The sequence below is a fragment of the Muntiacus reevesi genome, chromosome 11 (assembly GCF_963930625.1).
Source record: "Muntiacus reevesi chromosome 11, mMunRee1.1, whole genome shotgun sequence".
Lineage (NCBI taxonomy): Eukaryota > Metazoa > Chordata > Mammalia > Artiodactyla > Cervidae > Muntiacus > Muntiacus reevesi.
In genome coordinates, this window is record NC_089259.1 from 74321460 (window position 1) to 74337921 (window position 16462).

General features: G+C 43.3%; 1 protein-coding gene across 1 annotated transcript in view; it reads right to left on the minus strand.

Annotated features, from left to right (window-relative positions):
* Positions 1-16462, minus strand: part of NALCN (sodium leak channel, non-selective) — a 285453-nt gene that overhangs the window by 18169 nt on the left and 250822 nt on the right. Inside the window, exons 29-35 of the mRNA XM_065901958.1 lie at positions 10009-10129; positions 9822-9920; positions 5725-5818; positions 5105-5211; positions 4826-4900; positions 3745-3864; positions 1207-1275 (exon numbers count right to left, since the gene is read on the minus strand). Coding sequence (XP_065758030.1) covers positions 1207-1275; positions 3745-3864; positions 4826-4900; positions 5105-5211; positions 5725-5818; positions 9822-9920; positions 10009-10129 — 685 coding nt within the window. The remainder of the gene's footprint in view (positions 1-1206; positions 1276-3744; positions 3865-4825; positions 4901-5104; positions 5212-5724; positions 5819-9821; positions 9921-10008; positions 10130-16462) is intronic.

Genomic DNA, 16462 nt, shown 5'->3' on the forward strand with positions numbered 1-16462 from the left:
TTGCTTGCTCAGTGGGAAAGAAACCAGGAAGATCCCCTGGAGAAGGAAACCCACCAGGTATTCTTGCCTGGGAAATCCCATGACGAGAGGAGCCGGGTGGGCTACAGTCCGTGGGGTTGCAAAGAGTCAGACACGACTTTCAACGGAACAACAACAACAGTATTTGGAAGCTGCTTGCTATTTGGTATTAAATTAGAACATTATTAAAACCATTTGACAAAGAGAAATTCTACTTGTATCTCAAACTTCAGCCTCTTTTGCCAAATTAATGAAAGTTCCACCCTAATATTTTTAGCCTCCCATTTTTCTCTTCTCTTGCTAACTGATTCTCTATGATACCTTCTATATATTTTCGGCTGAAAGCAAGTAGACCCAGGATTCTTACACAAACAGACATTCACAAAAACAAATCTGAACAGTGGTAAAATGCCAAATAATCATCAAATACAAAATATATTGATTATGTGGAAATATGGACTATATATGAAATAAAGTGAGTAACAAAAAAGGAAACTGTGCCTTAAAAATGAAAAATACATGTGTAATGTGTTGAGCATTAACAAGGATATCAAGAAATCTGGAATCATAGGATCATGAATGTTTGTTGAAGATTCTCCTTGTTTGCATTGAAAATGACTTGTGTGTGTGTGCCAAGTCACTTCAGTCATGTCTGCCTCTTTGTGATGCTATGGACTGTAGCCCACTAGGCTCCTCTGTCCATGGGATTCTTCAGGCAAGAATACTGGAGTGGGCGGCCATACCCTCCTCCCAGGGATCTTCCCAACCCAGGGATTGAATCCGCATCTCTTGTGTCTCTTGCATTGGCAGGTGTGTTCTTTACCACCAGACCCACCTGGGAAGATCTCCAAAATGACTTAACTTTATGAAAAATAAAAATGATAAAAATAAAGAAGCATTGAGAAAGACCATTAGTTTTTGCTTTCATGCTTGATATGTTATCTTTAAATGATGAGTGAGTTCACTTAGCAAATTAGAAGAATAAATAAAACAACACAAATGTCAGGAAACATATCACAAGATAACTAAGCAACCGATTCATTTCATTATTTGCTCATTTTGACTTATGGTGTCTGGGAATTTGTTAGCTGCAGCCCTGGAGACCCAGAGGGCAGCCACAGTCAGCAAGTCATTCTCCTCCCTTTGGTGTACATGTGACCTTTGACAGCATCTTCACAAGGTACTCACATGCTTCCCGCAGATGGAGAAAAACCGGAAGACAATCACGCACGCTCCCATCATGTAGGTGTACGCGTTCTGCAATTTAAAAGGAGAGACCCTCGTAATTCGCACAAAAGATCTTGTTACAGTCCCATTTTTCATTTTCAGTCTTCTGTGAAGTCTACTGAATAATGAGCTTAATAAAATGTGAAAATTCCTCTTAAGAAATTTATCTTAAAAAGGTGTTGAAAAGGTCACTGCCAAAGCTCATGAATAAGTATTAGCTATAAAATCAAACCTTAAATGGAACTTTCGTCTCCATGTTGCTCAGCTGAACTGTGTATTTTAAAACTTATTTTACATATTGATAAAATAGTGACCAGCTCCTTGGAGGGGCAGGAAATCCCTGGAATAACAATGCAACAGGAAGAAGTCGAGGGAGACAGCAGATAAAGGGATCCCAGCTTCTTCTTCCAACCAGAGAGGGTGCTGGTGCAGAAAGAGACCGTGGGGTCAGCTCCAGCTTCCTTCTCTCTGAAGGTCTCCTCTGGAGACCAGCTGGCCGCATGCACGTTAGTCTAAGCTGATTTCAGAGAAGTCCCCTCCCTCTCAGAAACACACCCAGCTCTTCCTTAAAGTGTGTGATTGGCAGCAAGAGATGACTCTGTGTGCTCCATGACAAAGAGAGCTTCATCTGAGAGCAAACAGCCCAGCGGCTGCAACCGCAATGACAATGGTGGCGTTAAGCTGATGTCAAAGCTTGATTATTCCCCGGGGAACCTTGCTTAGTCAAATGACGCCCATCACAGGTGGGTCCCCGGCAAGGGAAGTTCCTTGGTGAGGGGCAAGGAAATGAAATTGAAGCTCCAATACTTTGGCCACGTGATGGGAACGGTCAACTCGTTGGAGAAGACCCTGATGCTGGGAAAGACTGAAGGCAGGAGAAGAGGGCGACAGAGGATGAGATGGTTGGATGGATCGCTGATTCAATGGACGTGAACTTTGAGAAACTTTGGGAGATGGTGAGGGACAGGGAAGTCTGGCGAGCCGCAGTCCACGGGGTCACAGAGTTGGACACGACTTGGCGACTGAACAACAGCAGCAAGGAGATGAATGAGTCTGCACAGGAGCATCTCTGGATGGGAAAAAGGACTGCACCTTCCTTCACAACAGTCCACTGCACGACAGAGCAGAGAAGGAACGTTCTTTCAGGACCACAGGTTCTCAGAGAAGGGCAGGAGCAGTCAGGCGGAAGGCCGAGCTGGTCTTGCAGGTATGACATATTCTCTCTGGGGACACCCAGATTTAGAACGCTTACTCACCGTCCTGCTTGGAACATGTAGCTTCTGGCTACAATTTGTCTGGAGAAAGAGACAAGCATGGACTTTGCTGCTCCTTCTTGCTGTGTGAGCCCAAAGCCTAGTGTAGATACCTTCTTTCTTTGCATTCTGGAAGTGATGACACCCCACGCTCCCAGGATGACGGCCCAATCCTTCACCTGAACTACAAGGTCTGAGAGGTCTGACACATTTTTTTCATTTTATTTATTTTTTTTAAACTAACTTTATTTATTGGAGTATAATTGTTTGACACTGTTGCGTTAGCTTCTGCTATACAATAACCTTAATCAGCTATACGGATACATATATCCCTTCCCTCCTGAGTACCCCTCCCCTCCCGCATCCCATCCCTCTAGGTCATCACAGAGCACCAGGCTGAGCTCCCGTGTTGTGCAGTAGCTTCCCACTAGCTGTGTTACACGTGGGAGTGGATATATGTCAGTGCTACTCTCTCAGTTCGGCCCCCTCTCCTTTTTCCAGCTTGTGTCCTTAAGTCCGTTCTCTGCATCTCTATTCCTGCCCTGAAAGTAGGTTCATCAGTACCATCTTTCTAGATTTTATATATATATATATATTTTCTTTTTAAACCAATGTTTGCTTTTCTCTGACTTACTTCACTCTGTATGACAAGCCTGATGCCTTCTCACCCAACCAGATCTGGTACCACGTTCCCTGGCCCCTTGGACCCCTGTGAACTCTCCCATCATAGGGGCAGCTGCCCGGAATGTTCTGCCCTCACCCTACAGGCTGAACCCAGTCATCACTCCCTGGGCATGCCTTCTAGAATCTCTCTGACGAAGCCAACGCACTGCCCTGTGTCATCACAGGGACACAGGTCTCCCCATCGCCCTCACTGTAACTGTGATTCTCATCGACTGGTAACATTGACGAATACAGGTCTGAAGTTCCAGGCTGCACGGTTCTTGACAGCGGTACTGTCTCTGCCTTGCCCATGACATTCTTCTCAATTCCTGGCATAGTGACTTGCAGCTCTTTAATGCTCTGAACCATCTGTCATGTAAGGAAATGAGTCTGGGTGACTCAGAGCCCACCTGGGCTTGGCATAGCCCCTGATGCTGAAGGTAACACCTGTTTTGAGGACACTCGGTATCTTTCTGAGCACAGAAATCCCATCCTAAAGCAAGGTCTGGGCAGAAATGGGGCTGGAAACAGGATTACCTGAACCGAGATTACTGACTAAAATGAACTTCAGTGATGTGCTTACCAGGAGGGCAAAGTGAAGGACCACCCAGACAACACCCAGTGACGTCACCAGCAGATCGTACCGATTTCTTCTGCTCTGCCAGAAGCCAGCAGGTGACATTGCTATGATCTTCATCGTGACCTGGGGAAAAGGAATGAAGATGGTGAGCTGACGCTGTGTTCAGCAGCACTTATTTAAATGTACTAACTTGAAGCACATTATATTTTAAAGGATGTAAAAACCAAACAGAAGTCTTTATTACTGATGCATCTATGTATATACGTGTGTGTGTGTGTGTGTGTGTGTTTATACATATATAAACAGGTTCCCCTGGTGGCTCAGTGGTAAAGTATCCACCTGCCAAGGTTTCATCCCTGGGCTGGGAAGATCCCCCGGAGAAGGAAGAGGCAACCCACTCCTGTATTCTTGCCTGGGGAATTCCATGGACAGAGGAGCCTGGCAGGCTACAGTGGATGGGGTTGCAAGAGTTGGACACGACTTAGCGACTTAATAACAGCAACAAATATTTATGTAAATATACACATATATATGCAAATCTATATTCTCCACACTCTTTTCTCCTTTTATGACTAGTTCCGATAGCAGGACATTTTTCTTCCTCAAGTAAAAGGCCATAGATTTTGGGAAACATCAATCAGTACAGGGTGAAAAAAAAATCTGCTCATTTTTCAAAGAGGACTGCACTGGAAACTGATGTGATATGGGCCATGTATTCAAATAGTCTTGCCTGGGCCAACTCCGTTTGCCACCACATTGCAATTTGAGTCCCTGAATGATGCTGGTTTGCACCGTTCACTGTAAGCATTGGAACGCACCTAACTAGACAGGCTGACGTTCAGATACAACAATCAACAGCAGTCAGCAATTCTTGTCGTTAGAAAAAATGGAAACATAAAGTGAAGTGTTTGTTCAAGCAAAGCTCAAACAGCCTAAAAAGGAAACCGTCTGAGAGCATGCCATTCCCTTCCCCCCAAAGGACTTCAAGCCAGGGAACACAGAGCAGAAAGGAAGGGCCCCTGAAGGATGAGATTGCTGAGAAGGTGCGCTGTGGGCCCCGGCTCCCGCTGACCCAGGACTGTACCTCCAGAACGAAGATGAATGTGAAGACGACCGACATGGTGGCCAGAGGGACAGTCACGGGGTCCTCGACGTCCCACTGGAACAGAAAGAGCACGCAGGTCTGCGTCGCGTCCATCAGCTCGGGAACACTCGCCCCCCCTCCTCCCGTCTGAACACCACTGCGAACTTTAATTTTTTATAAACGCAGACTGCAAGTGGGCATGGCTGCCTGAAGTGTTCTTGGGCCCACCAATGAATAAACAGTTTCACTCCCAGGGTCTTTAAGGGTGCAAGAAAGTACCTTGACGGACAGCAGCACCGACTGAGCCAGGACCAGTAAAGCAATTGTCCTCTTAAAAAACGGATGCTGGGTTATGTCGTACATCTTAGCTCTAAAACCATCATTATCTGAAACAGAAAGGTTCAGGCAAGGACCTTTTAGACATAGGTCACATTTACATTCTTGCCTTTCATTTTTCTTTAATGCTCATCTTAAAACCCATTACATTTTTTTTTCCTCCTACAGTTCAATCTCTTGTAAAGTGTTTTGCAGGAATGGCTGGGTCTGAATATTTAAAACGACGGTGCATGAAGCCGTCTGTATTGGAAGGAGAGGCGCATCATTCAATTTCTGTCAGTTTAATACATTTCGCTCACGTGTTTAAAAGGCAAGCACAAATTTATTTTATTTAAAAATTCATTTTTTCATTAAGGCTTATCCTAAGAGCACTGAAGCACGGCCTTTGGGTGGTTGATTTTAATAGCCTACGGAGAGATCTGTAGTTTGGAGCCTGTTTCTATGTTAACTTATGCAGAACCGCCTAGTGGCCTCGCGATTATTATTTTAATTGAAATCTTAGACTCCTGGGGAATCATGAACACTAGTGCCCAACATGAATAAAATCAGAGCATCTTTGATACCCGGGCGAGGAGGCAGATGAAGAGGCTGTGCTATCTTCAGTCGACTCTTCAAATCTTCCCATCTTCTCTGATCTACAGTCAGCAGAGCCGTCCCCTTAATAAACAAAGGAAAGCAGAGAGAGACCCTTTGTCATGCGCTCCATGCCAAGGACACTGCAAATGGGCTGCTGCTACTAACAGGACGGATGTGGGTTTAAGACAAAGACATTCTTTCGGTACCGCGGTGGCTGGATAAACATGGTCAGAATTCTCACACGTGTTCTTGAGAGGAATTCCAGAAAGGAAGGGCTGTGGGATGAGAGAACATTCAGCAGCCTTCAGCTGGCACCTTTGAACATGTATGAGACTCAGGTTTGGGAAAAATCTAAAGAAGGTTTTCGACATGATTATATTTCCAAAAATGGATACCTCCTCTAACAGTGGTTAGCTCCCTTCCCTTTCGTCGGAGAAAATGCTGCAGCGACATGACAGCTTGTCTAAGCTTCTGCTTCGGGTTAAGGTTATCGTGTCTTTTGAGAAATCATTCTGATACAAGCAATCATGAGACTCTATTTTTCAGTGGTTTGAGGTCAGAGAATTTGGATCTTTAAGAAATTAGCACTGCGACAACCGACTAATGAGATCGTGTATTGTTATGTAATAGAACACTTTATAACAATGCACATGAATTTATTATGTCACATTTCATTGCATTATATTAGAAAGACAGAAGTATAATTGAAGAATCTCTGGAGGAGGGCATGGCAACCCACTCCAGTATTCTTGCCTAGAGAAGCCCACGGAGAAAGGAGCCTGGCTGGCTGCAATCTATAGAGTTGCAAAGAATTGGACATGACTGAAGCGACTGAGCATTCATGCATAATTTAAGAAACTGGGAAAAACACCTCCCCATCCCCAGTGTGACTTACCTGACACGGAGCTAACTGTGCCTGAGGGCTACCCTCCTCACTGCATTTGCAGACTTTAGCCACTTATGTATGCATAAATATATAAAAACATGTTTGTTTTGGATTTTAAAAATTATGTAAATGGTATTCTACGTGTGGTAACTTATGCAGTTTTGTTTTTATCTTCATTGAACACTATGTTTTCCATACAACTAGATACTAGGTCTGATTAGTGTCTGCTAAGCACTCACGCAGTATCCCACTGTATAAACCTGTCAGAAGTTATCATTTTAGGTTTACAGACTATAAAGAATGCTGCCATGAACACATGTGTACCGTCTCATGGTAAACGTCTTGTTCTGTGCTAAACCTCTAAGAGAGGAACGGCTGGGGTCTGTAAGTTCATGTATTTCCACATTTACCAAGGATTTCCAAAAGAGCAATAATCAACAACATTGGTTTCAACCCACAGGTGTCCCCATTTCCTTATATTCTGGCCCATACTTGACTTTATCAGATATTTTAATTTGGAAATTTGATGAGTGTGAAATGTATCTGATATAGCTTTAACATTAATGAGATGAAACATTTTAATATGTATAAATGGTGATTTCCATGTGTTCCTTTGAGAATTGCCTGTTCATATTCTTTGCTCATTTTTGTATTTGGATATTTACTTCTGATGCTTTGTAGAAATTCTTAGTATATCTTGGATACTAATCTTTTGTCAGGTATGTGAATTATAAATATTTTCTCAGCTTTGTTTTTTAAAATTTTGCTTAATATGTCTTTTATCATTCAGAAACTTTTCCTTTTAATAAAAGCTGACTTGTAAATTATTTTTCTATATGGATTTCACTTTGTGGTTAATGTCAAGAACTCTATAACTATTTCAGGGTCAAAAGCAGATTCTCCACGGTTTAAAAATGGTTTAAATTTTGCTTCTCATAGTTGGGTCTTTCATTGATCTGGAATTTATTCTTGAGTATGCTGTAAGGTATCAGTTTCTGAGCTCTAGACACTATGGGTAGTCTTATCTTCACCACTGACTTGTGCTACCTCTGTTTCATATACACATGGGTCTCTGCTGGGGCTCTGTGTTCTAAAGCCTAACTTTCTATCCCTGTAACAGTGACAACACTATTTTACTTATTATAGCTTGCTTTTCCACATTTTTGTTCATGCTTACCTCTGCACGAGGCTTATCAATCTAATTATTGTAACAAACCAGTTTTTACCATTCTTAGGCTTTTCTATAAGTTACTTTGGTTTCAATACCATTGATTTCTGTTATTTCTGTTATTTTCTTCCTCTCATTTTCTTCTATCTCACTTTGTTACTCTGGTTACAATTTATTGATCTGTATATTTGGCACATTAATATTTGATATTTCTCTAACATGTACGCATAAGCTATACATTTCCATCTAATTACTGATTTACATATACCTTGTGAGTTTTTAATGTTATTTTTATAAACAGTTTATCTATATGCTTTGAGATTTTCTATCACAAAAAACAATCTTTCCTAAAAGGTTCACATAGTCGAGAAATTTACATCTCAAGTGAATTGATCATGTTTTTAATGTCTGTTATACAGTTTCTTCCATTTTCCCTTTTTCCTAAGGCCCCGTCTGAGCTCTCAGGCCAAGAGGTTTCTTTCTTTCTTCCTTCCGAACATCAATACAACCAAGACCTCTGGTTATTCTGCTTACTTCAGCATTCCTCTAAGTTCAAGGGTTGCAATTAATTATGCACCTGCCTTCACTTATTGGACATTTTATGTTGTTTCATTTATGTCGCTGAATTGGACCAAATTTGTCTGCAATCAGATCTGCTCAGAGGGCCTGGGAAGGTGTTCTGGGCAAGCAGTCCCTAATCTCTGTCAACTGACTCATTAACTTCAGCCTGGGTTTTGGAATTCTCAGGGTCTGCTCCCTGGCATGGCTCAAAGGCCTCTAAAAAGATCCATCATCCTCTTTGCATCTGATATTAAATGGAACACACGGTAGGGCTGAAAGAAACTCATTTATGAATGTGGGAACGTAAAACAGGGGGCTGGGCCAGATGATCTCTATTTTTCTCTCTTTTTCTAAATTCCATGTTTCCATGAGCTGGAGTATCATTGGAGGCCAGAGAGGAGATTTTCAAGTGGTACCCTTTGAAAGGCGGAATGAAATGACATCCTCATTAGGCACACATCAAAGGTGGCAATTGGCTGAGTCGCTGGTACCACACACGTGGAGAGCCTGGGAGGACGTGAATGAGACAGTCTCACGTGCAGCAATGCAAACCAAAGCGCCCTGATATGAAGGCGTGCAAACTGGTCCCGGCTCTGAGTGATGAGGAACGGCCTGGTGTGAGGCAGGTGAGTCTAGCTTTAATTCAATGCACAGCAACGGGCGACATTTTCACACCCTTGAGCCATAGGTAATGGGCTGACATGTAATGGGCCCCACTGCTGAATCCTGGCCCCATCGTCTACTCCTTCCAAACCCCTACAAGATGATTTCACCCTTGTAGTCTGCATTTTAGTTATGAGACTTGAGACATGCCCATGGAAAACCTCAGTGCATGAAAGGAAGAGCCACCCTAATCGCAGCCAGGTCCAGAAGAATGACATGCAATGTTTCTCCCAAACTCTTTTTGCCAGGAAACTACACTTGCTGTTTTCCCTTTGTGAGCTCTTGTACTCCTCATTAGAGCTGCTAGGAACTCAGCAGGCATCCCAAACTCATAAAGGATGCAAAGTTTTATGTGAAATCAGACAAATCTTCCTTTTATCCTAGGAATTAGGATTTCAAAACTTCTACTGCAAGTCCCCACCCACACCCATCAAAACTCTGAGCTCACCTACTGAGTCACCAAGAAGCATCCAATTTACATTTTGTGAAAGTAATATTACCTGCAATCAGTGCCTCAGTTTCAGCTATTGTATTTTGATAACTTTTCTCACAGCCTTTCAATTTGGACAATAGGAGATGAGCTTTCTCAGTCCTAGGCAAATTAATGACACCCTTACCAAAAGAGAAGATTTAGCAAGAGAATCTTGCTCTTAAATAACTGCCTGAAAGGCAGCAATGAGGTAGCTTGTAAAATAGTTATGGAGATTATTTACACCAGTCACAGCGCAGTTTAAAGCAACTTCATGCAGGGTATGAAAAACAGGACTCAAAGTGAGCCCTACGGAATTCAAACCAAGAATTCTTACCTTGTTTTCATTGAAATTAGCAATAACCACTCCGACAAAAAGGGTCAGTCCAATCATGCAACCCAGGAATACAAAAACATGAATATAGATTCCATGCATCTGTATAAATGACAAAAAAATACGGTTATCCATCAAAGCCAATGAAAGCAGCTGTGGTCGAGTTCAAAGGATTCCAGTGCGTGCTTACCGGCCCCACACGATGAATAATAACGTCCCTCACTTCCACCCAGCCTTTCAAGGACAGAACTTCAAACAATGCCAGCATCGCGTTGCCCACGTTGTCAAAGTTAAAGTTCCGAGGATTTGCCCTGTGGGTCAGAAAGAGGAATGTTCCCGTGATATTCTGCTGAGAAGCACCCTGAGGCAATATCTATAACTACACTATTGGGTGCAAAGTGTACCTGGCACTTGGAAGGGAGGCTAGGTAATGTTCATTTACTAACTCATAACTGCATCAGCATGTTAGAATTTATTATGTACTTAATTATTAGGTAATGGGGAGGCGTTCTCAACCCAAAAGGACAAAACACCATGTGACTACTAGCTACAGAGGGTCTGCAGGGTTTCGGGCTGGTCCTGATTATACCGGGGACTTCTGGGTTAGAACTTGTGCAGGAAAGCCTTACAAAGGGCGCTGGAGTCTGGATGTGAATTTTGGAATAGTTTTACATTAGAAAACCTTTCTAAAGGCATAGATTACAAACGCTGCTGTTAGTACAGAAAGTGTAAAACGGGTTGAATTTGGCCACTTGATTCTATTCTGTCTCATCACGGGAGCAGCAAGCTGTGACCTAGTGATGCTTCAGGGGTCCTGGGGGTGATATGGGGCCTGTGGACTTTATCTCTCATTAACTGCGAGGGACTCAATGGACACTACTTGTAGACCCCAGTGTTGTTTACACCCTCAGTTAACGTCTGATTTCTAAAACTATTTGGCCCCTCTGTTCTGGGTGTGTGTGTGGGGGCGGGGGTAGCGGTTCTGGTCAATGTCTCATTTTCTGTTTTTCTGACACGTTTATACTTTTCTCACTAATATCTCTACTACTCTGCAGCTCCCTCCCCCTATTCATTACAGGTCTTAGCCAATGGTTTTACTAACAGAAGAAAATTTTAGTGTTTTTTTCCTCTTTTCTGAGGTTACTTTAAATCATTAAAATATTTAGACAACTACACGCTGGAAAATCCTGACTACCATCACATTTCCTGGATTTGATGAATTGAGCTCAGGATGACTGAATTGAGTAGACCTACTGAAGCCTAGCTAGACTATATTTTGATAATTTTTCTTTTTTGCTAGCACATTTATCAAAAGTTAACCTTCATAGGAGGCCAACACTCTTGGGAGAATCTGGTTTAGTATTCTTCTACCAGAGATAATCATGAGATATACTTTTATAAGTTTATTTTTTTTAATGCTAAATATGTGGGAATCTAAAAAGAAAACACAAAACTGAGACTGACTTGTTTTTAAAGGTTTCGAGCTGATTGGTATATCAACTTTTTTTCTATGTAGTAAAAAAAAAAAACGCCACTCAGAAATACACATTTTGGGATTCTGAAAATACAGGCATACTCTCTTGGATTTTTCCAACACTCTTTCCTTTTGGGGGTTTCAATTAAATTTAATATATTTTATAGCAGACAGGAGCTGTAAGGATTCTACAGATGCCAGAATTCTCTTGAATAAGGATTTGAAAAAACAACAACAACAAAGTGAGTCAGCTCTCAGATCTGATGTCAAACTTTCTTACCCGTCCATTTTCTCTATGCAAGAAGTGCTTTCTAAGCTGAATTTGCAGCAACTGAAGCTACTTTTATATTCTAAACCTTTTAGAAGTTAGAATATGTTAAAATACACTTTTAGGCTAAAACAAGAAAAATAAAATGGAAGATCATAGATTTAAATCACTGGAAGACTAAATAACATTTTAAAAGTCTCAGTTTCAATCATATAAGCTATCTGTTTTATGCTGTGTTCCTGATACTAAAATTGGAAAGTTTGAGACCTCACCAACAGAGGACTTCAACAAATCCCAAGCACAATCCATTATTGTCAGTTTTCCTGTGGTCCTTTTGTTTTCTTTCCTGGTTAATTTCTGAAAGATTATAATCCCCTGATGCTGGGAAAGATTGAGGGCAAGAGGAGAAGAGGTCAATAGAGGATGAGGTGGCTGGATGGCATCGTGGACTTAACAGACATGAGTTTGGGCAAACTCCAGGAGGTAGTGAAGGACAGGGAAGCCTGGCGTGCTGCAGCCCCTGGGGTTACAAGGAATCAGACACGATTTAGCGACTGAACAACAGCAAATCTTTGTCCATCCAATTCAGGAAATGAAGAATCAGTTCTGACTCACAATCTGGTCAATTTTGTACCCTCTGGTGACAAATGCTCCAAGGATCCCAGGTCATGATAAGGAGAGTTGTTCTCCCCTGGGAAGATGGAGATGCCTTGGAGGAGAGGCATTTAGCCTCTGCCCTGGGATGTGAAGATGCAGCGAATGGTGCTGTTCAGAATGGTACCTGGTGTCTGACACATCTCTGCCTTTTACTCTAAAGACATCCGAAACTTGCACTTCTTAGAATGCAGGCTTCTATTTTTGCCTTGCTCTTTGGTGATAGCCCTTTGAACTCACTCAGCCAGCAGCCATCTAACCTCTGCCTCGTCCCTCCCTCCCACCTGCCTGTGGCTCCTCCCCTTCCACCTGCCTAATTCCTATCCACCCTTCAGGAGTGAACTGAGTGTCTTCTCTTTTCCATCCTTCTCCTTGGTCCAGTCACAGTCCGGGTTAGGTGCTCCTCCTGCCAGCGCCACCGCACCATTCGCCTCTCCTTAGCCTAGGATCAAACGCTGATACACAAGCCTGATAATCAGCTAAAGAAACTGAAAGCTTAAGCCTCGGGACCTCCCTGGCGGTGCCGTGGTTAAGAATCCGCCTGCCAGCGCGGGGGACACGGTTGGATCTCTGATCCGGGAAGACCCCACACGCCGCGGTGTAGCTGAGACCCTGCGCCGCAGAGACGGAAACCGCTGCCTCGAGCCCCTGCTCTGCAACGAGAGAAGTCCAGGCAGGCAACTCGAGACAGCGCCCGCGGCGAGGAAGACCCAGCACAGCCAAAAAGAGCCAAATAAGCAATGAAAAAACAAACAAAAAGCTTAAGCCTCAAGGCCCCTCCTTGGCCCGGGCCCCTTCCAAGATTCAGGAAAGGCCGGGGAAGTGAGTTTGCATACTCATGCCTTTCTGTTAAATTTAACAAAGCCCTTTTACACTCTTTTTCTTAGAGAGCATACCCAAACTGTGGGAGGCTTAGACTCCACAGACATCTGATCTCTTTCTCCTAGAATATATCGCAGTGTGATCTGAAATTGCCTAGAGGTAAACTTCTGGTGAACTTCAGGTGAATTTACGGGCTTATTTATGTAGCATTAAAACCTCAGCATATTGTATTAAACTATTTGATTTCCTGTTCTCCCCTAGACTTCAAGGTTTTAAGGGTCAGAGATCATAGCTTGTCCCCAGTGACAGCATAATAGCTGGAGAAGAATAAACAGTAAATACATTTGTTGCAAAACTGAGCAATTTGTTGACTTCTCTTTCATGGATTTCATTTCCCTAAATCCCAGATCTCTGCTTAAAACAAAATATACAATATTTATAATATATATGTTTAATCCTTTTTACCAAGGTAATTTTTATCTCATCAAGTCTAAGTGATTCAGAAGAAGATGAATGTATTCATCTGAAGAGAGAATGCAGAAACCAGACTGCCTTCTGAATTAGCTACTGCATATTTATATCCTAATTATAATTATCAAAACATTCCTCTAGGCCAATTCTGTGATATAAGTTATTTTCTTAATCATAAATTAGCCAGTATAAAATTACAAAAATTTCAGCTGCTAGCTCTTGATGAGATTATTAGAGAAAGAAAATATGTGAAAACTTTAACGGTTCCAAGTTGACATTTACTTGATGAAAGATTTATATTTCGCTAAACCTCACCCAAGTTATTATATTCTGAACAAATGGGAAATAACTATTGTGATAATGTTCAAGAGATGTCTCTCTGTTTATGCTTTTAAAATGCCATTGAACTTGAAGTCCTTAATAGTAACTTGCATAAAACATTACATTTCGATTAGCTGATTTTAAAATCATAGAGAGCTGGTTTTATGGAACAGGGTGAACACCATAGAGTACGAACAGAAATGGCTTACTCTCCTCCCAACACTACCTTCTAGTGTATTCTATTCCCTTCCTGACATCTTATGTGCATGCTTGTTAAGTTACTTCAGTCATGTCTGACTCTGTGACCCCATGGACTGTAGCCCATCAGGCTCCTCTGTCCATGGGACTTTCCAGGGAAGAATACCGGAGTGGGTTGCCATTTCCTACTCCAGGAGGCCTTCCTGACCCAGGGATCGAATCCTCGACTCCTGCATTGGCAGGCAGGTTCTTTACCACTTGGGGAGATTCTAAAGATTTTTGGCCACTTTTCATTATATGATGAGCCTCAGTCTAAAATTCCTACTCCATTCAAACCTGGACCAGGATCCTACTCTCAGCAGCTCAAACCTGACACGTAGTCTGAGGAAAGAAAAAGAAGGTCGGCCACTCTGGTCCACTCCTCCCATATGGTGACCACCTGGTTCTTACAAGACGGGTGGGATTAGCTGGACTTGGAGACATGGGGTCCCGTCTTGTGTATCTGACTCTGCTGGCCTCTGTCCCTGGGCCCTTTCTTCTCAGCAGTCACTGTTCTTTCACGGAGCTCATTTTTGTGTTCCCAAGAAATATTCCACGTTTTAATCGTAAACCTGGTCCTTTAACACCTGTCCTACGTATGGACGCTGGACGCATTTTGCTCTGGATGACCGGATAAAACGTCTGAGTCACCCTTCCTGGCCGCCTGTCTCCCTCATCACCATCCCCAAACTCAGGAAGATTCCTTCTCAAGGCTTTTTTTCCCCCCAAATACAAACCAACCACCCCAGAGTCCACACCCAACCACCTCCTGTATCCAGCTTTTGTACTCGGGGCCACCATCTGCCTGCCCTCATCACCCCACTGCTAGGGACCAGGCCACTCTGGACGCATCTATGCCCCAGGCCCAGGTGGTACTAGTGGCAAAGAACCAGCCTGCCAATGCAGGAGACTCAGGAGACAGGGGTTCAATCTCTGGGTTGGGAGGAGGAAACGGCAACCCGCTCCAGTATTCTTGTCTGGAGAATCTCATGGACAGAGGAGCCTACACTCCATGGAGTGGCAAAGAGTCAGAGACACCTGAAGCAACTTAGCGCGCATATATGCATGTCTGAGCCCCTGAGACTATTCAAACCAGCCCCTGAGACTATTCAAACCAGTCATCCCTCAGCCTGCTCGCCCTGCCTCACATGTCCCTTCCCAGGGAAGCCACAGTAAAGGCTCCCGGCCCCAGCTCTCTCCATCTCTCTGCCTGCTGATTCACACGTGGTCCCCTGTGATGTCGTATGCACCCCCCACCCAGGTACTATGAGTAGCAAACTATCTTTTCTTTTTCTTTTTGATGTGCATCATTTTCAAAGTCGTTATTGAATTTGTTACCCTATTGTTTCTGCTTTAAGTTTTGGGTTTTTTTGGCCCCGAGGCAGGTGGGATTTTAGCTCCCGAATTAGGGATCGAGTCTGCACCCCCTGGACTGGCAAGCGGAGAGCCAACCCTTGGACCACCAGAGAAGTCCCCAAACTATCTTTTCAGGGGTAATTCTCTCTTGATCTGTTGACTTCACTAATATCTCATATATTTTTTTAATGTAATGAATTTATTATGATGATGATTTTACTTGGGCTGTGCTAGGTCTGCCTTGCTGGGGAGGCTTTTCGCCTGTTGTGGCAAGCAGGGCTACTCTCCAGTTGCGGTGCACGGGCTCCTCCCTGCATGGCTGCTCTGGCAGTGGAGCAGGGGCTCCAGGGCACGCAGACTTCCCTGGTTGCAGCGTGTGGCCTCAGCGGTTGTGACCAAGAAGGCTCAGGCCAGGTGGCCCTTGGCAGGGATGACATGGCCCTCCAGAAATACCAGACGACCCTGTCCTGCCAGCTGGCGAGAAGCAGCTTGCCCACAAGAGCCTCTCTTCTTGCCGTGCCAATCTCTGATAGCAGCTGGTCCTCCCGGGGGTGCTCACTTGCCCTGGGCGGGGAGCACCCTCCAGCTTTCCCCACGGTGATGGGAGTGGAAGCCACGGAACTCTCTGCTGTTGACTTCATTCACCACCACGACACCATCTTTGTGTGCAGTGTTTTCTTTCACAGAAGCTGGGTGATGGAGGTGGATAATGTTTTAGTAAGTTCTCCTGGGATTGAGCTAGTTGGTCTTTTTAAAAATGTTAGAATACTTTATCTTCTAGTGACCTCAGCCTTGAGACTTTAGCCAAAATTCCAAAAGAGCAGGAAAAAAAAAAACAAAAAACTGATGTCCTGATATAAATAAATTATTTAAGGTATAATAATGAGTTTTAATCTCACAACAAAATAAACGTTTTGTGCTTCTTTAATTTTTTATGGTAATGTAAATTAGACGGCTTTTCTAGTTAACACTGGGATAAAGATATTCCCATGTGCTATATACTTCTCTACCCAAGCTCAAGCCTTATATCTAAAATTAATC